Source organism: Phalacrocorax carbo (genome assembly GCF_963921805.1).
Source record: "Phalacrocorax carbo chromosome W unlocalized genomic scaffold, bPhaCar2.1 SUPER_W_unloc_9, whole genome shotgun sequence".
Classification (NCBI taxonomy): domain Eukaryota; kingdom Metazoa; phylum Chordata; class Aves; order Suliformes; family Phalacrocoracidae; genus Phalacrocorax; species Phalacrocorax carbo.
The window spans coordinates 71962-94608 of NW_026990260.1; the positions used below are offsets into that span (position 1 = coordinate 71962).

A 22647-nucleotide genomic window follows, 5' to 3' on the forward strand; every position below is an offset into this window, starting at 1 on the left:
AATGCCTTTGCTGTACGACCTCCCTCATCCTAAGGAAACTCAGACTGTTCTGCTGTGTGGGTATGATCCTGTAATGTTTCAGCAAATTATACAAAACATTTTGGTTATTTAACACAATTGTTTACCTGCAGGCTATATTAAATCCAGGGCTAACTAGTAAGAGGAATTTAACCTCTTCTATATGGAAATACAGAAAGAAAAGCTTAAATAAATATAAGAAATTATAAGGTTAGATGTAATTATTTTCCATTTGTCAATAGTTAATGAGGTCAGTTGGCAAAAAGTGTGAGAAAAAATGTGTCTATATTTAATATATGACTAAAATTAGTTTTTATAACAAACTGCTAACGTTGAGACAAGTCCTGCAACCCTCACTTGTGCAGAGCCATTGCTGCTCCTGCACATGTATGACTGCAGAAATTTTCAAAAGTATTAGTGAACAGGAGGAAGGGCTGCAAACTTCAGCGCTACATTTTGTGAACATAATCAGGATTTTAAAAGAAAAAAGGTAAAGTAAGTGATTTTTTGCATTCAAGTTAACACTTTCAATCAAAAGCATGGTCCGTTGTTCCCAACTTAATTGTCTCTCTGTATCTTCCAAGCACCTTCTAGTTTGGCACCTTTGAAAAGAAACAATAAATAAGGAGACTCATTACTGGACTGTAATAAATAACAATAACTTAAGCTCAATAAATATATTCTGTATATTTATGTCTCTGAATGGATGCATTGCATCAAATAGTCTCTGCTCACTCACAATGACCAAACAGAAATGTAGTTATGCAAGTGACGTTAGCCCTTTGTAAACCAAAAGAAATATGTTTTGTGTAGACCAATGAGCAATATTGCAATGTATCTTTCAGTAAAGCTGAGGGCGCAGGGGATGAGTAAGGTACTCCTAAGCTACTTCTCAGCTAAGCTTCCTGGCATGGATGGGTTAATTATAACACAGCGTGGTACAGCAGGGTTGTGCTTTTAAGCCCATTCCTCATGGATCCGAGTCTCACTGACAGTGGGTTGTGTCAAATGGGAAAGGGAGTGTGTGCACCACCCAGCTGTCAGCATCTCCACCTGAGCTTTTATTTACTTTCCCATAGGACTTCAAAAGCCTCCATCCTCCTACGCCACCTCATGCACCCCCCAGGTTCCCACAACCCCTTGTTCTGTGTTCTTGGTCCTCTTTTCTCCACTCTGAGCAGATGCTTCCCCAGGAACCTTGGTCCCTCTCTTTGCATCATAGCAGGAATGCAAAACTGGAGCCGCCTCCAGTGCACAGCAGTCAGACACATCCACATCTTTTTGCAGAATGTTTTTTCAGTATGTGGTAAATGAGGTTATCATCCAAAAAGGACAGGTCATCATCAAAGGCTGTGGGTCTGCAACAAGCTTGCCTTACTTTGTCAGTGACTAGCTTTTTCTTTCTGGCTAAATTTTTTAAAATTTTGTCATACGTGGTCTCGGCTGCATCACAAGATCCACTGCAATACCGGAAAATTAGCTCTTCTTTGGTTTCATATCCCAAATCCAAGTCAGTCACATTTAAATGTATTTCTGTTAAGACACATCCTCGATTTTTGCCCTTTTGATTCTTCCTTCCCTTTTTGCTGGAATTCTCTATGTTTGTGGGCGCATTTTGCTGGTTCCTCTCCCGCCTAGAAAAAATCGGAGTCTGTTTATCCGGCGACCTCCTCAGTCTTTTAATGGTGGCTTGAATAAAGTCCACTACCTCATCAAACTGATCTGGATAATCCTCTGGCATATTAGCTGTTTGGAAAATAGAGAAAAGACTTTGTCACACGTCAGTTGTCGTTAATGGAAGTTTATCCATTCGTGGCTCAAAAATGTTAGACACATGCAAGCTGCCCCAGCCATTACTTCAGAGTGCACCCAGGACCCTCAGAAATCAGGGAGAATTTGGAATGATTTAGATCATCATGGAAACTCATTTGGGTAAAAAGAAATGAGATATGTATGTATCTCTGTAGGTGTCTGCTGATGCTTGGCAGCACTCTGGCACATCTTTCAATATTGAATAAGCCCTGTCAAAATCAAGGGAAAGAAAAGCATGTCATGATATAAATATCAGTTAATGGGTGTATGAAGCTACTGTAGAGAGGTTATACAGGCTCTTCCCAGCAAAGCGGCAAAAGGATGAGGTTTCTTTAAAGCAATTTTGTGATTATAATTGTTAATTGTTGTCTTCACACCAGCAGTGGTTAGTATTGCCAAAGCTACCTATTGATAAGGTTTTTGGGCAGGACAGAAGGAGGAATTTCCTGGGGTGCCAGGCTGAGCTGTTACTCCTGGCTGAATTCCTGCTTTTTAAAATGCTTTTAGGGGATAATTATTATCAGAGCTTTTGAAAAATTTCTCATGGAATTATTTCATATCACAAGACACTGATTAGACTGAGTATAAATAGGTCAGAATAGAAGTATTATGTTAATTTTCCAGGGAAATGTTATTAATGCATTTTCTTTTTATGAAATTATCTATTTCATTTTTCATTTTATATCTACTCTACCAGAGATAAATTAATCAAGTAAATTAAATGTTGAAGTCAATTAAATGTTTTGATACTAGCAGAATGAACCACTTCAAGGAGAGTGAAATTGAACGTGTTCTTCTGAAACATTCTGAGATTTCAGCTTTTCATCATGATTTGGAATAAAATCACATTTTGAGCTCTTTAAACTTCCCATGGACTAAATCCCTCAATATGTGATCTGCTTTAGCGAATACAGTGATTTAATGGAGGTTCAGGCTGTCATGAGCCCATGTGTGGGTGCCCTTATGTTATATTATTGATTGTCTCTTAAACACTTAAACAACGTTGCAGTATTGAGATTTTTTTCTCAGTCGTTGTGCCAAAAATCGAGTCTTTAAGGATTCACTTCCTTTGCATGAAGACCTAAGAGGATGCTTCTTTCTGTACTTAACTCCTAAGTGCCCACCCACATAACAGACCAGTGTCATGCACCTGGCCCTGCATGTAAGGGGGCTCCAACTCCAGAAGGGCCCCTAAGAATGTCCCAGGAACTGCAAACATTGGGAAAGGTGATACTTGACACAGTGCACCTGGCTGGGTACCTCCACTGAGCCACGAAGGCTCTCACTTGGTCAAGTGCTAAGATAGGAACAGCTCCTTAGGCAAAGGCTCAGCGCCACATTTCCCTAATAAGCATTATAACAGACAGGAGCCCTGATGGGAGACCAGGCAGCAAATGTACCCAGCCCACATGTGGTGGCACGGACTCTCTTAACAGGAGAGAAGACGACACAAGGCTGCCTCCCATTGCCTAGCAAAGGTGCACCTTTATATCCTTGACAGAAGCACCAAATATGCAGGAGATGGGGGCAGCAGCATGTTAATTCTGTTAGTGCAAAAACCTGCTGAAATACAGTGCATCTGCACTTAAGGAGGAATATGGACCCCACTCCAAAGCAGCCACATCCTAGAAGCCCCCTTCCATGATAAAATAGGGATGGATCAGAAATATATGGTTTTTCATGGACAGCTCCAGCTAAATAGTGCAGACTGGTAAAAGGGTCTGCAGGCAACCTTGTACCTTCACATAATGAGGGTGACACATGGGAAGCAGGTTCCTATAAACTGTAGAGTTTGGGACTGGGAAAAGTGAATTCCACTGTGTTTTACAGGTATCCAATGGTAATGGCAACAATCTCCCAGACCAGTGACTATGAAAAGACATGAAGGAGGGATGGCTGCTACCTATACAGCTATACAGGACCTGAACAAAGCAGGACCTTGCGCCAAGCCCCATAAGCCTGTGAAACCAATGGTAAGTGCATCCTTCTTGCACTCCTCTGTCATACCAAAATACCCACTATGAACCATACCTACTGGAAGGGGTTAGCTTGGATAGATGTGTTCATTGGATGCACCACCTGGCTCTGTAGCAGGATGGGCTGGTCTGCCTACACCATACGAATACTGCCCTACTGAGCAAGGTCCAGGTCAAGGCAATGGGTGGGCTATGTTCCTTAAAAGCAAGAAGGGGTAGATACCTTGCTAGACTCAATCAAGCAAGACGATCCACGTCGAGCTGGCACAGCCCCCATCGCTGAAGTACAACCTTGGTCCTGGCACAGATACAGATGGAGAGGAGTTTGGCAGGAGGCACTTGTTCTTGTTGCTGTGGGACCAGGTGGTTTCCAGGTTTCTTACACATAAGCTAGGTTTCTTAGCTTATAACTCAATAGGGGAAGGATGTGGCCCTGAGGAGATGTCTCTAGCTGTGCCATTCCCCACTCTCACCATCAAATTAACCCCTCATACTACTGTGACTACCCCAGCCCACACCTCTGTCACAGATTTCTGGCCCAACCCTTGTAGCAACAGTATGACACAATGACACGTTGGCTGTGGAGAGTGAAATACAACCATCAGGGAAGTATACTAGGGTTTAATGAAACACATGCAAGGGTCAACCATCAGGAAGGAACTGAGAGCTTGTTACAGAGAAAGCCAACCTATACATGGAGACTCCTGCCTGCAACTTTCAGCCTCATATTTATCCCAGATCTGGTATGTCACTTTTGCAGTGAGGGAAATAAGTCCAGTGAGGGAGAAGCAAAACTGTGGATTACCTGAAGAGACAACAAACCAACTAGGCACATTGTTTTTAAACTGTGTGCTGGTTTTGGCTGGAATAGAGTTAATTTTCTTCACTGTATCTGGTATAGTGCCGATGGCACACTGATGTTTTAGTTGCTGTTAAGTAGCGGCTCAGTGTCACTAAGTAGTGCCTATAGTAGTCAGGGACCTTTCCAGCTTCCCATGCTCTGCCACACGCACAAGAAGCCAGGAGGGGCGGGGCCACAGCCAAGACAGCTGACCCAAACTGGCCAATGGGATATTCCATTCCATATGATGTCATGATCAGTATATTAATTGGGGGAGTTGGCGTGGGGTGGAGTGGTTGTGGCTCAGGGACTGGCGGCATCAGGTTGGCGGGTGGCTGCATCACTTGTTGTTTGTTTTGGTTGTTTATTTCCCCCCCCAGGTTTCACCTCTCTCTTTGTTTTCCTTTTCACTGCATTATTGTTGCTGTTGTTGTTGCTATTGTTTTATTTTAATTATTAAACCGTTCTAATCTCAACTCACAAGTTTTCTCACTTTTACCCTTCTCTCTCCCCCATCCCACCAGTGGGGGAGTGAGCGAGCAGCTGTGTGGTATTTAGTTGCCAGCTGGGGTTAAACCACAACAAACTGCTTGCAATTCAGGTGCAAAAACATCACCTACTCCTGCAACAGTGCTATATGCAGGAGTCTACTTTGGTTAAATATTAATCAGACAGTTATAGGATCCAAGCATTGTCCTTCCCAAGCCAATCCAAGTATGCCTGGAGGGCAGATAAAGGGGGGGAAAGGCCCATGTTGTGGACTGTGTCCCTGCTCAGAGCCCATGCTGGCATCTGTCCTGGTCCATGCGTGATAACTGCCCCAACTGCACCAAGGGAGCTAATGTTGCTGAGAGCCTTCTGTGCTGCAAGTGGCCTATGATACTTAAGGTGGAGGAAACACACCATAGATGAGCCCTATGCAACACTGCTAATGCAGGCATGGGGTGTCAACATGCAGAAGGTGGAAGCAGTAGGGGAAAAGGTATATCAAATAATTAAGCCAATGGGGTATCCAACTAGAAGAGCCCTACCTACACACATGGACTTGCTGCAACCAGAAGATGGGGTAATTGGAAGCATGGCTGATCCCGCTAATCTCACTGGGGCTCTAACACAAAACATGCAAGAAGTGCTCCAAGCTGTAACCTGGGATGAAGCATGCATGGCTGATACGTCTAACAGAGCCAAGGATCCTTACTCAGCTCATCCCCTATTGCAACATCAGGCCGCTTGGGAGATTCGCTGCGAGGGATGCCAGCACTATGAGTTAGATGAATGCCAATTTTCTGTCTCCAGGGTGGACTTCCCCTTCAGCCCAGGGGACTGGAAAATATCCCAAACACATATCCAAATCTGTCCAGAGGATTCCTGCAGTGACCCCCAGTATTTGGAGATTACATCACTTGAGGAGACACAAGGCACATTGCTGATATTAGGGAACCAGTGGGTGAGCACAGAGCCCCCCCCTCAAGGATATATGCTGGACCTATCGACCCTGGTCAGTGTCTGCCCACCTATAACCACACATGCTGTTACGGGACTATATGTGTACACAGTGTTAACCACAATGGCAGCTGCATTACTGGGCTACCCAGTGAGTCCTTGCAAGTTGTAAGCAACAACACCCTCTACCTGTGGAGCCCCAAACTAGTCATGATCAATGCAATGATGCATTTTTTTGGCACATTCCAACTAGACTGCCAATGAGCCCCAAGTTTGCTTCCAAAATTTAGCACCGTTCGAGGAACACCTCCAATCCCCTGCAATCAACCAGCCTAAACACAATCCCAAAAAGATGAGTTTCAACACACACTCAGTGGTGTGGGCCTGCGCTCTTGGCACTGCATCAAGCGCAGCTGGACCCAGCAACCACTGAATCATGGACCCAAGCAATGGGGCTCATACTGATCGGATGTGGCTTGGTGCTAATTTTCTGCTGTTTAACAAAGCGTAGTCATCGGTGTGACTACAAACATTCACTGAGTGGCTCACAGGTGTTCGAAGGAAACCTTGACAGCCAGGAGCGAAGTAAGAGTTGACTTAGTGGCCTATGCCAAGGTGCCAGTCATGACTCAGTAGGGATATTCAGCTGTTCAATAAGTATGAGCGCAAAGCCTGAGCGCCTGAAACAAAATGCCATAAAAAACTCTTGAAGTAAAACCCTGGGCAACCAAATAGAAATGCCAGCATTAACACAAGGCGTGATGGGTTGAAACAAGGCACTAGAGGTAAATGCTAAGGAAGCTACCACCAGACATCATACATAAATAAGCAATAACCACTGACCAAGGACCAAAGACCATAAAAGGCTAATGGACAGCAGGGAAGGTGGAGAAGGCTGACAGCAGGACCACCCCAGCCTGACAGGCACTTGGTAGATGTGCTCCAGGGATGCCGAGAGACCTTCCCACACCACAGCCACTGCCTGCAGAGCACTTGTTTTGTCTCTGTGCTACAGTAAGTGCTGCTGAGGGTGAAGAGAGTGCTGAGCCAAGCTGCATGGCTAGGGAACACCACCGCACTCATAGGGGCTGCCTTGGCATCAAGTGCTGGTTTATAACCTGAATAAAGCCACTTGATTGAGCCATGATCTGTTTTACTTAGTTACCCCTCTGTCTCAAACTCTGTTTAAAAACCATTTATAGTCTCAGAATGAAGGTCAACAGCCTGGCAGCTTTGCTTCTCTAATACTGCATGGACTACACTGACTTGACTGTACAGCAGACAGAGCTTTCCATGGGGATTTCACATCCCTGGGAAAAGCACATATTATTATCCCTTCTTATAAAATGTACAGTTTGGTTGTGTGTGTATGTGTGTTGTATTTACACATACACACGTACAAAGTGCCAGCAGAAAATGTTCAGATACTATGGCAATAAAGGCGGTAAAGATCTTCTCTGAGCAGTAGTCCCTGGCTCCAGCATGTGAAGGAATTAGAATTTAAAAATCTGAAGCCACCTAGGATAGGATAGGACAGAACAGGATAGCCCACAACAGCACATGCTCAATATAGGTTAGTGAAGGTTGGCTCACACATATATGAATGTGATGCACCTCAAAGCAGGCATTCCCTGAGGGAAAGGACCATACATCCTGGAAATGTAAAATCCTCCGTCAGGGGACACAGGGCCTCTGTGTATCTTGTTCACAGCATGGCAAAAAGGCTCACAGACCCCATTAGTCTTCCACGTCCAGCTGAACGAGGGCTCTTGATCTGCCAGGAGTTTCTCACAGGATCAGAAAATGAATAAAAAAGTAAAGAAGGAAAGAACAAAACATCACAGGACTGGTGAATATAGGAATCCAGAAGAGTGACCAGGCTGGGCACAGAGTTGGTCAACACCAAACATCCAAAACTCCAGGATTCAAACAAAAATAAAGAAATGAGACTCATTTAAAAGACATTTTAAAAAAACAAGAACATTTGCATTGCCTGCTTGGTGCTTGCTTGCTTTCTGAACCTTTAGGGCACACTCAGATCATAGTTTTGACCCAATCTTTCAGGTTAGTAACACCCCTCTTGAACACAAACTGAAATTCTCGCCTCACTGCTGCTCTCTGGAACCTGAGGCTTTGACCTGCCCATCCCTGAGCAGTCCCTGTCCCCTGGGCACTGCAAGAGCTGGCAGCGTGTACAGGCGCAGGCTCCTGCAGCCAAACACCCATGGTGCTCCCCACCAACCTCTGCAGAAAGCCATCCCAGAGCTCTGCTTTGGGCACACAGGGAAACGTGCCTTCCTCTGGGCATCTTCCCCGCTGCAAACCACCCAGAGCCTGCCTTTGCATTTCCAATTAGAGACACTGCGTGCCAGCAGGACCGGGATCTGATGCCTGTGCTTTTTAGAAAAATAAAATATACAGTGTTCAGACAGACTTCTACATAAAATAAGTCTAAACAAATATCCAAACCAAACTCATCACATTCTCAAGAAAACAGTTTCCATTAAGGAAAAATGGGCAATTTATTTCTGTCTGTTCAAATGTGACCACAATTACATTTTGTAAAACTATTCCTCTGATTTCACTAGCAGCAGATTTATTTTAAAGCCAAATATTCCCCCGCAGTGGCAGTAACCCAGCATGGTAGAGCAAGAAACCATCAGTTTGTACCTGACCACAAATTGATTTCAGTGGGAAAAGATGGATCTCCAGCTTTTGAGAAAAAAATCCAGTTACTCATTTTGGTGCCTGGTTATGGATTTAAAAGGCTCTTCTGACCATGCTTTCTATTATGGTTTACAATAAAAGCTTAAATTCTATTGATTGCAAAATAATAATTTATATAAGTGGGTTTTCTTTTTTTTTTAAATCTCATAAAACTTGACATTTTAAGTTACTGGAAACTGTACTTTAAGGAATAGTTTTCTGTACTGATCCTGGGAAAATGTAATTACATCACTGCAGCATCATTTGGCACTTTGCATATCCTGAGTTAAAGTGATATAATAAAAATCACATAAGGTATACTAAAAATTACAAAATTAAATTTTTATTTTACATTGTAGCTTTTATGCATGCATTTATGGGATTGCATAGCTATTACATCAAAAGTTCAGGCTAAACATTTAATAAAATTACCGGGATATTTCACTTAAGCACAGCTGTCTTTCAGTTGGAGAAGTTCAAACAGCAGCATTCAGATTCTTGCTTAAAGTATGATTTCAAAGTTCAAGGAGGTTAATCCAGCTCATTATAATGATAAGCATTTTTTAGAAAATTCAGGTCCAGATCTGTGTTAGGATCAAAGGGCCCTTTTTCAAAACAGTTCTGGTACTTTAATCTGGGACCTTCTTAACTAAAATATTTTAATCTCCTTTCCTGGTTGTTTTATAAGCTTCCTCTAAAGTTATACACACAAAGATGTTTCTTCTTAGATCATTTGCTAGTGGGAAATATACAATTAATGTGCCTCTAACTGTGATTGCAATGAATCATCCTAATTTTTTGCTGCTTATGCAGATGACTGTGGTATACAATTTATTCATTAATTATTTTTGTATTTAGTTTGCTTTGCAGTAATGTTTTCAGGTACTTATTATAGTGGACAATCCCTATGCAAAAACAGAATCTCCCCATCTCACACCACAAAGGTGTGCTTTAGGAGACCCTTGGAGTAATCTGTTTGTGGACGTGTGACCTTAGTGAAGGTAAAATTACCAGCGTGATGATCAGTCTGCTTTGTAAAGTAAAAAGTTGTGAACTGTGGTGGGGATAAAACATTTATTTTATTAAAAAAGAAATACTTTTCATGAAAAACAAAGACTATCATGCAGGCATCAAAGCAAAGGCAGGTGTTAAAACTAGTTATACTGAAAAATTTTTGGGATTTAAACAATTAAAATATCACCTCTCTGAGGCATGACTTTGCTTTCATGCCTTGCATGAAAATCTGTGAGACTAAGAGTGAAATGGAAACCAGTCAGTTGTGTCCATTAGTAAATACTGCATCAAACACACCAGGGTCAGCTCATCTTTAAATGTTTAATACAGTTCTGGTTTACTACCTCACTCCCTGCCTTGCCAGCTCCCAGGAAATACTGCATCCTCCCCTCCAACTCAGAGAGCCCTTAGAAATGGAGCCTCTCACTGGTATCACTTGTCTCTCGTCAAGGTAAAGTGCTAAGTAACCTGGAGGATGATGCCGGGGCCACTCACACCAGCTGCCTTGCAAGCTGACCTGTCCACAAGAGTTTCTTGGTTTTTGTCTGGTCCAGGCAGGACTCGTTCACAAGATCCTGTCTGACTTCAGGCTGGCACTTGGGGCTGGATCCCTCCTCTGGCCCCTGGGCAAAGGGGTGTCTCATCTGGCAGTCAAGCAGCAAGAGGATGTGGTCTTGCTTCTGATTCAGAGCTTTGAAAAACCAGCTCTGTAGCACTGAGGACCAGACAGCTTTTCAGCAGTTGCTCTTGAGGTTTTGTGACAGCTCCTGCAGTAGCTGCCAGGAGCCTGTCTGCACTAGGGCCTTATTGTACAGAGCTGTGTGGGTACTCGAGCACCCATGAGGCAGTCTCTGCATCTGAAGAAGTTACAGCATAAACACTGTAAAAGGGGGAAAAAGAAAAAGTGGCAGTTCCCTGCTTGAAGCTACTGACTGAGCAGGAGCCAAACCTGGGTGAAGCACATACCTGCCTTGTTGCCCACCATGTGTCCTCAACTAAGGCCTTGTACACCTCCAAATCCATATCATGCTGAATAAATCTCCAGCTTCCCAGTAAAACCTGGGTTTATTCTTAATATTTAGTTCTGTCCCATCCCTGCAAGAGCCTCAAAGGAGTATGTATGACTGAGACCCAGAACCTGTGTCCTCTATTAGCAAGAAGGCATGCAGCCAGCTAACAGGCTGCGACACCGAGACTTTTAATGGAAGAAATACTGTTGGTAATAAAAAGAAATTGTCTTTAGCATTCCTGGTGCAGAAGTGATCCAGCCCAGCCCTCGCACGACATCAATAAACCCCCACATTGGTCACCCAGCCCCACTTTAGTGCCAGTTCACTGAACGGGAAGAGAGTAACAAAAATAACAGCAGAAGTGTCACTGCAACAACAGCTCAACCCTACTCCAATCAAGCAACTGTTCCCAGGCTGCCTGTGCTCTTACACTGTATCTCCCGTTGGGTTTTAGGAGTGTCCCCAAGAAACAAACACAGGCAGCAAAGCAGCAGGAAGGGACCCTATCCCAGTCTCTTCCCTGGGGCAGTAAAGCAGAGCCATCCAGGCAAAACCATGGCTGATGCCCGTACTGTGACAATCTCTGCTGCTATCAGATTTTGATCTGACCTATAAATAATATGCATTCTTTTACTGCCGCCTTTCACTACCTGCTTTTCAACCTGTTTACAATAGGAACAATATGAAAAGTTTTAATATTGCAGTTGAGAAAATGTTCTTATTATAATAATCAGTCCCTCGCCCTAGGACAGGTGCTACGTGCTTTGCTGCAGGAGGTCTCACGCTGGGATGTGTGGACCATGACCTGTCAGATGGCATCAGCAGCTGCTCAGAGGCAGCCAGGCTCCAAAGAGCTCTGCCCCCTTCCCAGCCAATACATTGGATCCACACCTCCCTGACACAAATTTCCTGAGTAATTGCTGGCTTTGCCAAAGAAATCTTACACGCTTGGGATGGGAGCAGAGGTAGTCCAGATATTTGTATGAAGCTTGTTGAAGTGGATATGACCAGCTTGTCTCTAAAAACAGTTTAAGTGCTATACCAATACATACAGACTAAGGCAAAAGCCTAAATATCTGCTAGTGTCATACAATGTGGCTTTATTCCTTAAAAAGAATGCTGATATTTGAAATGTCTTACATAATTCATTTTCTGTCCTTGATCTTAAAACCAGACATACTCTAATGTATATTTTGTGTCTTAATGCTTTGCTTGTACTGAAAGGGGGAAGGGGCTTTTAAGATGCAAAACCAAAAGTTAACTGTTCTATTGCTGAATGCTTATCCAGCTGAAAGTTAATTGTTGCGGAACGCTTATCTAGCCACTGTGTAAAATAATTAGCAAGGAGGCCTGGAATCCATCTGCGAAGGACAAATTCCTGATAAGGATAGAAAATTGTCTCAAGAACCAGCTAAAACTGACTTTGCAGTTTGGACAAGTGTCAAGGGATAACTGAGTCTGCGCAAAACCAAAAGGTTACTAGCGGTGACGAAGAGGAGCCAGCAGCCTTCATCTTTACAACCCCCAATGACCACCACGAGGAGGCACTGCGCAAGCTCAGTTGGGAAAGATTTATGGAAATAACTTTTTTTGGCTAATTTTAATACGAAGCGGGGAAAGGTCATGCATATGTATAGGCTTATTGGAAAATCTTATGTATATGTAATGCTTTACTGTATAAATCCAAGACAAACTATCACACGGGCGCACACAACTTTGGTGGGACTACCCCCCATGCTGCCCAGCGCTGAATAAACATACCTACTTTACAATCTTACAGATTGTGGAGTCCGCTTTCCGCACATCAGTACCTTTCTCAAATAAATCTTTTTTTATTCTGTTTTCTTTCTTCTCTTCTTTCTTCTTAGGGCTGGATTTCCAAGAATCATTGAATTGATTGAATCCTTTAATTCCCCTTACCAAATATTACTTGATCAGAAACTACAGCTGGTTTTGTCAAAAATAGCAATTGTGCAGTGTCAACCATTCTACCAGCACTAATGTGGCAGTGGCCTATTTAGATGTCCGATGATCCTGAACATGGTTATGCTGCAATATTTAGTATTCCTCATTTATTATTTGTCATTAACTTATTACCTCAGAAGTATGAGACTCCTCAACAAGTGTAGTTACATGGGGTTTTGCCTATGTACTACAAGTTTTAAGTTGCAGTTGCTTGGTAGTGTGCATGGGGGATGAGGACTGTATATTTGCACTAGATATCCATCCCTGATCATCTGCATTTATGGGGGATAGGACTCGATGACCCCAATGGCTTCTCTCAACCTCTGTAACTTTAAATATTTTAAACTTCCTAATCAGGAACAGTATAATTTACAAAGACATTACAACCTATCAATCTGAGGATCCTATTCTAGTGGACAAATAAAGCCTCCCCCATCAATAGTCACTACACAGCTGAATTCTTCAGCCTTCCAAGAAAGGTTTCGCAGCTTGTCATCTGCAGACCCTGAACATGGGGTTTTCTAAAATATATTGAAGAGGCCTATGAAAGGTGTCCAAGAAAAGTATGTTCAGGTATGTTATCTAGCAACCCACACCTGCAAAACATCTATCTGAAAGGATACACACTTACACCGGGAAATTTTCGAGGTCCCTAAATTGAAAAGGAGCAAAGACATAAAACTTTAAACAAATGATAAGTGTTAAAATGAAAATAAAACCATATTCTCTTGCATTTCAGTCCTTTCCTCCTTAAGTCTCAGAACACCCTTCACAGGAGTATATACAGTAGTCATACCTGAGACTGCAGAGAAATCAGCTTCTAGGGCTAAATGCATCTGGATTTACCCAGATGTGTCCTGTTCTTTCTTTTTTTAGAATTTTGTCCATGAAAAAAAGGCGACTTTGAATGCTTAAGTTTTCTAAAAGCCTAGATAACCTGGGTGTGCCCATACAAACAAACTTTTATATATATGCTGGCCCAGGGACATATGCACACTCAGTCTGACACTGGCTAGATGCACCAGCTGTACTGGATACACACAGATCAAATGATGCAGTGTGGCGCCTGCTCGATGTGGCAGGTACCTCTCCAATGCATTGGATTTACTGTGCATGGGCAGGTTACCTCTGTAGCTTCTGGACGTCTTAGACTGAAGCGCATATGCCACATCATAAGTGTGTTGAGCAGGAAAGTCTGGACAGAAACATGAGAGTTCTGGTTCATAACACTGAATGTGCCTAATAAATACTGTAGGGAAGGAAATGCATTCATTTGGAAGTATAATGTAATACCATTTTTGCCTTAAAGAGCCCTACAATATCAATGTTTATTCTAGACACCTTCCATAATAGTTGATAATGTTGCAGCTAAATGAAGTAACTTAACATTAAATACCCCTTAGCAGGGACATGATGAATGTTTAACAGAGGTATAATGCACACATAAACCAGTGTGTTATGGTATAACATACCAAAGGAGCTCCAACAACAAATGACCATCCAGTGGCCATGGAGTAACTCAGTTGTTATAATGCAAAGAAACATCTTTTCCTTCTATTAAGAGGGAAAAGCCTATGGTGAGATTTCTCATTTAATTCTACAAGCGTACCGCTAGTTCTTACTAAAGATGCCCACTTGATCAAGAGACTATATATCATATCCTGGATCTTAGGATACTCCAGTCCTCACATACATGTTGATTATGGCCATACAATGGCAAGCAGTTACAAAATGTATTCACTGGCAACTGCATATAAGTCAAACCAAGTGTTTGGCTCCCTCTGCACTGTCATGCTTCTGAAGCTGTTGACTTAGTTTTTAGCTTATAGTAATTTGGTTTATATTTGTTCTGTTCACAGTTGCTATTTAAGCTAATTGTGTCCTTCCCCCAGTAGACTGTAGCATGACAGAAAGGGTTTTCTAACTTTATGAATGCTACAGCTACTCTTCTTCATGTGAAATAAGTTATCCCATGAACACTGATGCCTAAAATGCCTATGAACATTAGATTAATCTCAAATGCACTACATTTATGGAGGCTACTCTCACTCCAGCATCCAGTCAAGTAAAAAATGCAGAAGACTGCAATTGCCAACACCCTCTGCCATCTCTAATTACTGCCCCGAACAGCAAAGTTCAGCACATTACACCTGATAAACCTGGGAGGTTAGGACCTTGCCTGTAGGCTGGAACAAAGGAGGGTTTAGAGCCAATCTGAGAGAGATGGGGTAGCATCAGGTGACCTCAGAGCACTTTGCAGAGAAAGCAGTCCCATCAAATGAGAACACAAAAAGGTGTTGAGGGCCTGGGAAGACAGATCTGTGCTCCAGCAAGGTGTTTGGCCTGTCCCTAGGAGTGGGACATGATCTTACAACCCTACTAACCCCTGCTGCCAGTGGTATATGGGAGACCTGACCTCCCTGGAGTAAGAGCAATGCACACCTTGGAGAGCAACTGCTACTCCCCACCCAGCCTGTGTGGGGTTCACTTTAGGGGAGAGCAGTGCACCCCTCTTTGAACACACACAGCACCCGGTCTTGCTCAGCACCCACACACTGCCCTATGCAGATGAGCCAATGTGGGTGATGATGGTGCTCCCACCACTTTGTGAGCTGCCTCCTGCAAAGGCACTCAGCAAAGCAGCTGACCAACAGTATCCACAGAGATATTAATACACAGCAGGTCCACCAGCAGATGAGCCAGGGAGCTGCAAACATGCCTGCATGCTCATGGCACACTGCCCTCTGCTTGTAAGAGAAACCTCGAAGAGGAGAGGGAAGTCTACATGGTGTAGATGTGACTCCTCTTGTGTATGTCATTCTACATCTTTCATGTGCTGAAGGGTATGTGCCACCAAATGGTAAGCAGAGAGAAACAAATATGTCAAAGACACTGACAGTGGTGACTCGAACAAAGTGCTGCTGTGGCAGGAAGGCAGCAATGTGCTCAGATAGGATCAGCATCGTGGGCTCTGTGTTTGTAGACTGCTCTCCAGACACCACACACTTTTAAATCAACTAAAGATGGCATAAGAGTTGATCAAACTATTTCACTCCTTTCTTACAGCTGCCTTTCTGCAGGTGTCCCCTGACTCATTTGACTTGGCAATGTAGCGGAGAGAAGAGCTTCTGACTTTTGGGCACGGGTGCTGTGTAAACCACTGCTGTGTACAGATCACAGGAACTCCCTGGATTTTCCCCGATTTCTGTTGTGAACAACAGCACTGTTTACTTTCCCCTTGCAGCCAGGCCCATCTATTTGTGATCTGCATGGTTAAGAGCTTGAGACCAAACTATCAGCCCTTTCTGAAATTACTATCCTGGGCGATAACCTGCGACCCAGCTCTGCTTGGCAAAGCCTACATCTGTACCCTGGAAACAGAGATTTCTGGAAGAGGCTGTCAATTGATACTACCATAACTCAGGTAAAACACAGTGTTGTCTTTCTTCCCACTTCTTGTTTACCCAATCCACAGAAAAAAAAGAAGGAAACAAGAAGTTTTGGACACTAGAAACAGACAAGACTGCTACTGCTACCTGTGCCCTTGAGCTGCTGCAGAGAAATCAGCTCACCAGGAACCACATTCCCAGAAGTAATTTTAAAGATAAAAGCAGTATTGTACAAATACTCCCACCCTGGAAAGACAGAGCATTAATGCTCTCCCACCCACACTGCTTCCCCATAACGCTCTTCTTGCTACCAGCACTGCAGCAAGCCCATGCAGAGGGGACTGGCACAAGCAGCCTGAAAAGCTGATCGCTGCCTCTTGTAGGATGGCCCTGGTACCTTTTCTGCCACACAGCTCGCCATGGAGAAGATCACCATGTGTGACAGCCCCACAGCACTGGCAGGCTGGAGCCTTGGGAGGAAGTGCTTTTGGCTGACCTCCCTGCATGGAGGGGCTGAAAGGATGTCAGGGGCTGCTGGTCTGCAAGCAGCAGGAGACCAGGCTGGGATGGGAGGAGGCAGCAGCCTGGGAAAGATTCCAGCAGGGGGAAAGCACAAGCAAAAAAAGGAGGTAAAGACTAAATGGGGAAGGACGACATAGATACATGTGTGTGGGGACAAACGGAAGAGGAGATGGATGTTGGAGAGGGGATGCAAAGCGGAGTCACAGCACACAATTTCCTGCTCGGCGCCTCCACACTGCATTAGCACAGCTACTCCCAGAGAAACCAGAGTGGGGCTGCCTGTGGCTGGAGCTGCAGCAGGCGCAGGGAAAGGACGTGCCTCCAGATAAGGAGATAAAATGGAATCCCAGTTACTGGATACTGTCTGCATCCTGCAATGAGCTGAACAAGGGCAAAGGGAGCAACCTCCGAGCTGCTTCTGTGCCTTTGCTAAGTTAATATCTCCACAATACATGGGAGTATTTTGCCACTTCTTACTGAGTCATATTAACTCTCACTTTAAAAAGCCACCAGTGTTAGCATAATACAGGACTTTCACAGCAGTATGTGAGTATCTGCTATTGTAGGAGACCTATTATTAGCGAGGCATTATTATTATTATCTGTCATTTGGATTGTAAGCTGTCTTACTGTGAGCCGGTTCATGTGGATTGCTCTGCATCAAGCTCCTAACCTTGCCACTGCTACTCTTCTGTAAATTTCCATGTGGATACACTAATTTCGGGATCAGAATCCAAGGACAACTTAATGAAACTCAGCAGTACTCCAGGATATGTACAGTGCCTCCCACCATGGAGCCCAATTTCCATCAGGACTTGCACCCACTACAGACAGTGAATAATTGCATTGGCAGGTCTGAGCACAGAGAGGAGCTTAAAGCGGTGTGGAAGGAGTTTCAGTGCCTGCACTGGGAGGTAGGTGTATGTACCTGACCCTCCTCCCAGCTCCGTTGCATACAACTAACTTTCCCATCTCTCTGTGTTTTTCAACCAAAGGGATCTTATGACTGCCAGGGAGATAGGGCTAGAGATGGGGGGGGAAGGGGGACATTTCCACTGCAATTGCCAACCCCAAGCTTTGGAGGATGACTTGTTTTGGAGCCACTGGAGCCAGACCAGAACCACTGACCCTGCCTGGGGGAGAAGTGGGGGCAGAAACTGGGGGGGAGGGGAGGTGGGAATGGGGAGGGTCCTTTCCTCACCCTGATGCCTGGGCAAAGGGGAGCAGGCTTAGCAAGACAGACAGCGGTGGCTACGAAGGGAAATGTTTCTTACAGTCACTGTGCACAGCATAGGGACGCAGCAGGCTGATGGGGGAGAGATCATCTTCAGGCCCCTCTACCACTGAAGGGGGCCCCTTGGGAGGCATCTTACTGATGGGCAGGGGCGAGGTGGAGACCGTGTTGAGCAGCACCATGCAGACAGCCACAAAATCCCATAACTTCATCTTAGATCTCCTTCCAACACAGGCCCCTGGCAGAGAGGAGAGGCAGGGTTAACTCCCAGCTGCCGTGCTCCCCCAGTTCTGCCTCCTTCCCTGCCAGCTCTGAGACAAAGCTGTGAAGCCTCACACCCCAGATCAGGCAGGTCCCCCCTGGCCAGGCCCAAGGAGAGAGCAGGGGGAAACAACCTGTGCCCAGCTCACCTTCCCATCCCCATTGCCTCCCAGAGTGAGGAAGGTGGGCTTTCCCCAATGAGCTGTGTGGAAGAGGGTGGTGCAGGATGGTCTCCAGCCCCTCTATGCCCAAGCGAGCTGCTTTGGGGGATGTGGGCAAGGGTACAGGGCTGCACAGCTTTGTCTCCTTTCCCTTTCCCTCTCCTCTGCTTTTCCTTTCCTTTTCCCTTTCCTCCTTCCTTTTTCTCTTTCCTTTCCTCTCATTTTTCTCTCCTTTTCTTTCCTCTTTCCTTTTCCTTTCCCTATTGTCTCCCTTTTTCCTTTCCTCTTCCTTTCCTCTTTCCTTTTCCCTTTTTCTTCCCATTTCCCTTTCCCCTTCTATTTCCATATTTCCTTTTTCCTGTTTCCCTTTCCCCTTTCCTTTCCCATTTCCTCTTTGAAAGGAAAGGGAAATGGAAGCATTTTCCTCTCCTTTTCCCTTTCTTTCTCGTTTCCCTCTTTCTTGTTTCTCTCTCCTTCACATTTTTCTTCTTCTCTCCTTTTCTTTTTCTTCCTTTTCCTCTTTTTTCCCCTTCTCCTTTCCCTTTCCTTCTCTTTTCTCTTCTCTTCTCGCATTCCCTCTCTTCTTGCTTTCCGGTCGCCCTGCCTGCAGTCAGCCACTGCACGCACCCCGATGGTCGTTGCCCGGGGATGACAGCTGCCCCCAGCCCGGTTCGATGCGGCTTCCTGGTGCACGCTTTCCCCACCGGCCGCTGCCCTCGCACCTCGCCGGGGCCGGGGGGCTGCCCTGTGCCCCCGGGGAGGGTGCCCGCCCCGGCTCGCCCACTCCGCCGCGGCCCTCTCCTCGCCCTCACCTCTGAGCTGGTCTCGTCGGACCCGAGATGGACATTAACGCCGGGGAGCCGAGCGGCCGGACAGGCGATGCATGTGGGCCAGGTCGGGGTCCGACCGCCGGGACTCTCTTTGCGCGGGGGGGAGGCGTGGAGATGGGCGGGGTTGCAAGGTCGCAAGTCTGGATGGAGGCAGAGGGGAGCCGCTAGCACAAGCCCCGGCGGCCTCCGCCTTCGCCGCAGGTGCTGTGGCCGCGGCAGGAGTGGCGCCGCGAACCCGGAGCCGCGCTCAACAGCGGTGGGAGCGGCCCGAGGCGCGGGGAGCGCCGCCTGGCAGCGGGAGCTGGCTCTGGGTACTGCTTTTGGGACCCTGTCTGGAAATCTGAGACAGACACTCCATCAACAACTGCGGGGAGTCAGATGAAGACATCAGGGCTCCTGTAACGCCAGCTGGTCCAGCACCGCGGGGAGCTGCGCACCGCTCGGACATGCACGCAACGGCGGGAAGGAAAACAAACAAACAAAACAAAAAAACCCCCAACCAACAAAAAAAAAAAACCAAAACGAAAAAACACCACCCCAGCCGAGGAGGGAAAAAAATTAAATAATCAAACCACCCCCCTCAGCCTGCTGGGAGAGTCAGAGGCCGGCGCTGGGATTTGTAGAGCCGGTAGCAGCAGCAGCGATGCTTCCTCCTCCAGATCGGGGGTCCCGTTGGGGCGAAAGCTTAGATCCAAGAGGGTAGTGTGGTGGGAGAGGGAGCGCGGAGCCGGACGCGGGGACTTTGCCAGGGCGACTTGGCGCCGCAGATAGATTTATAGGGCCCTTTGGCAGTGACGCGCCCTCCGCTGATTCGCTTTCAGACCCAAACACACGCTGGCCCCCTGCACCGGACCCCGCGGAGCCTCCAAATATGTCCCGGCTGAAGTCACCGGCCCGACATCCCGTGCGCTGCGCGGCCGCCGGCGCAGACCTGCGGCACCCGCTGGCCCCGCGGCGGCTCATCCCTCCCCAGAACCGCTCCTCCGCGCTCCCGCCGCGGCCACCACCGGCCCCGGCCGCAGCGGGCCGCCCGCCGCCACGGACTGACGGACGCACAGCAGCGGGAAAGCCTCCCCCTCTTCTCTCCTCGCCGGCCGCAGGTACCGCCAGCGCGGCAGCGGGGATCCCCCTCCGGCACCCGCGCTGTACAGCCCAGCCCCTGCACGCCCTGCGCGGGGGACGGCAGTTTGGCTCGCTGGAGGCCGCTGCAAAGTCGCTGTAAACAGTCTCAGCTTTCAGCCCTGCGCCGTGTATTTATGACTCACCCAGTTGTTCGGAGGTATGAGGTCTTCATGTCGCCGGTGCTATGAAATTAACGCGTCGCAGCCCGGGCGGGCGGCTGGGGAGTGCGCAGGGCTTGTCCGGCGGCCAATAAAGCGCTCCGTCCGCTCTGGGCTGCTGCTTTGTATTTATTTATTTATTTATTGCTTTTGGATGGGGGGCCCCGCTGTGGTCTGGGATGGAGTAACGAAACCCTCAGGAGACCAGCTTGCTCCCGGAGCCCGCCGCGCCCGTACAGCGCCGAGCACCAGACCCCACCAGCGCGGGGGGTGGGGAGGATCCGCTCTGGGAATGGCTGCTCCAGGCCGGCGGCAGAGCCGCCCTTAAAGTTGTAACATGGCTGCGGATTTCTTGCAGTACTCCCCCGGGTGCGTGTATGTGTGTGGTTATCGTTGTGCATTAACACATGTACACACCGGCTCGTTCCTCTCTCCCGAGAAAGGCGAGCAGTCCCCGGGTAGCCCCGCCGGTGACCGCTGCCCGGCCCCGGCCACCCCACAGGGGCGACTGCCTGCTGCAGCAAGGGCGGCTACGGCTGCTGCTGAGTTCGGCAGCTCAGGGAGTGGGAGCCGCGCTGGAGTCGTCTCTGCCGGCTCGTCTTGCCGGGGCACTGCCAGCGGCACCGGAGTCTACCTTTCCCCGACTCTGTCTCTCCTGGGCCACCTCGTCTGCTGCATACTCCTTCCCCTCCCCACTGCCTCGTTCCTATGTGTATGCCCCAGCCAGCCCAGGCCCCCCAGAAAGAGCACGCTGGAGGCAGGTGGGACCAGTTCCCACTGCCTGCCCGGGGCTTTCTGTGCGTTGGGCACCAAAACAGACTGGGGTGGGTTGACCTTGGCTGGATGCCAAGTGCCTACCAAGTCACCCTATCACTCCCTCCCTCCTCAACTGGACAGGGAAGAGAAAATATAACAAAAGGCTCGTGGGCCAAGATAAGGACAGGGAGATCACTCACGAATTACTATCATGGGCAAAACAGACTCAACATGGGGAAATTAATTTAATTTATTACCAACGTCATGGTTCAGCCCCACTCAGCAACTAACTGCCACGCAGCTGCTCACTCACTCCCCCCACCCCTGTGGGATGGGGGAGAGAATTGGAAGAGCAAAAGCAAAAAAATAAAAGAAAACTTGTGGGTTGAGATAAGAACAGTTTAATAATTAGAATAAAATAATAATGATAGTATTAATTATGCTAATAATAACAATAATGATAATATATAGTTAAAAGGAAAAGGGAAAAAAAGGCAGAAGCACAAACGATACAACCGCTCACCACCTGCTGATCAATGCTCTGGTGTGGGGTCCTCCATGGGCTGCAGGTGGATATCTGCTGCACCATTAACCTCCATGGGCTGCAGGGGGACAACCTGCTTCACCATGGTCTTCACCACAGGCTGCAGGGGAATCTCTGCTCCAGCACCTGGAGCACCTCCTCCCCCTCCTTCTTCACTGACCTTGGTGTCTGCAGAGTTGTTTCTCTCACATATTCTCACTCCTCTCTCCCAGCTGCTGTTCCATAGCAGGTTTTTTTCCCCCTTCTTAAATATGTTGTTACAGAGGCACCTCCACCACTGCTGACTGGTTCAGCTTTGGCCAGCAGTGGGTCCATCTTGGAGTCAGCTAGCACTGGCAGTATCGGACATAGGGGAAGCTTCTGGCATCATCTCACAGAAGCCACCTCTGTACCCCCCCACTACCACAACCTTGCCATGCAAACCCAGTATAGTGATGTATGCATGAAGTGCTGTATGCACCAAGTGCCACATGCACAAAAAGCCATTCCCAGCTCCCAGACTGAACAGACCAGGCAGAAAGGTTAGAGAAATGGATGCAACGTGGTGCCTCTATTAGGGGTCAGGGACTGAGACACGTGGAAATTAATGTCTTGGTTACCTCATTAACATGCAGTGAGATGGAGTCCTAGTATTTTAACTAAAAGACCATTAACTAAACCTTTTTACTGCACATATTGGATAAAATGAGCTCAATGCGTTATTCCTTTGCACAGGTTTTATCAGTGCAAAGCCACTAATTTTCTTAACATAACATCAGGTGATGAAGCCAAGACCGAGATTGTGTATCTGTAATACTGCAGAAGTTTATTTTCCCTTGCTATTGAAAGCCACCGAAAACCTGGTTTTTAACATTATTTAGCTCATGTGAACCATAGTGAAAGGAAA

General features: G+C 46.7%; 1 protein-coding gene across 1 annotated transcript; it reads right to left on the reverse strand.

The window, feature by feature from the left end:
• Positions 1 to 535: 535 nt before the first annotated feature.
• Positions 536 to 20450, reverse strand: LOC104046411 (glial cell line-derived neurotrophic factor). Its single transcript, XM_064440048.1, has 3 exons — positions 19164 to 20450; positions 17970 to 18167; positions 536 to 1764 (listed from the first exon to the last, which is right to left on the reverse strand). Exons 2-3 carry the CDS (start codon positions 18139 to 18141, stop codon positions 1280 to 1282), a joined length of 657 nt encoding a protein of 218 aa, XP_064296118.1. The 5' UTR covers positions 18142 to 18167; positions 19164 to 20450; the 3' UTR covers positions 536 to 1279.
• Positions 20451 to 22647: the final 2197 nt, after the last annotated feature.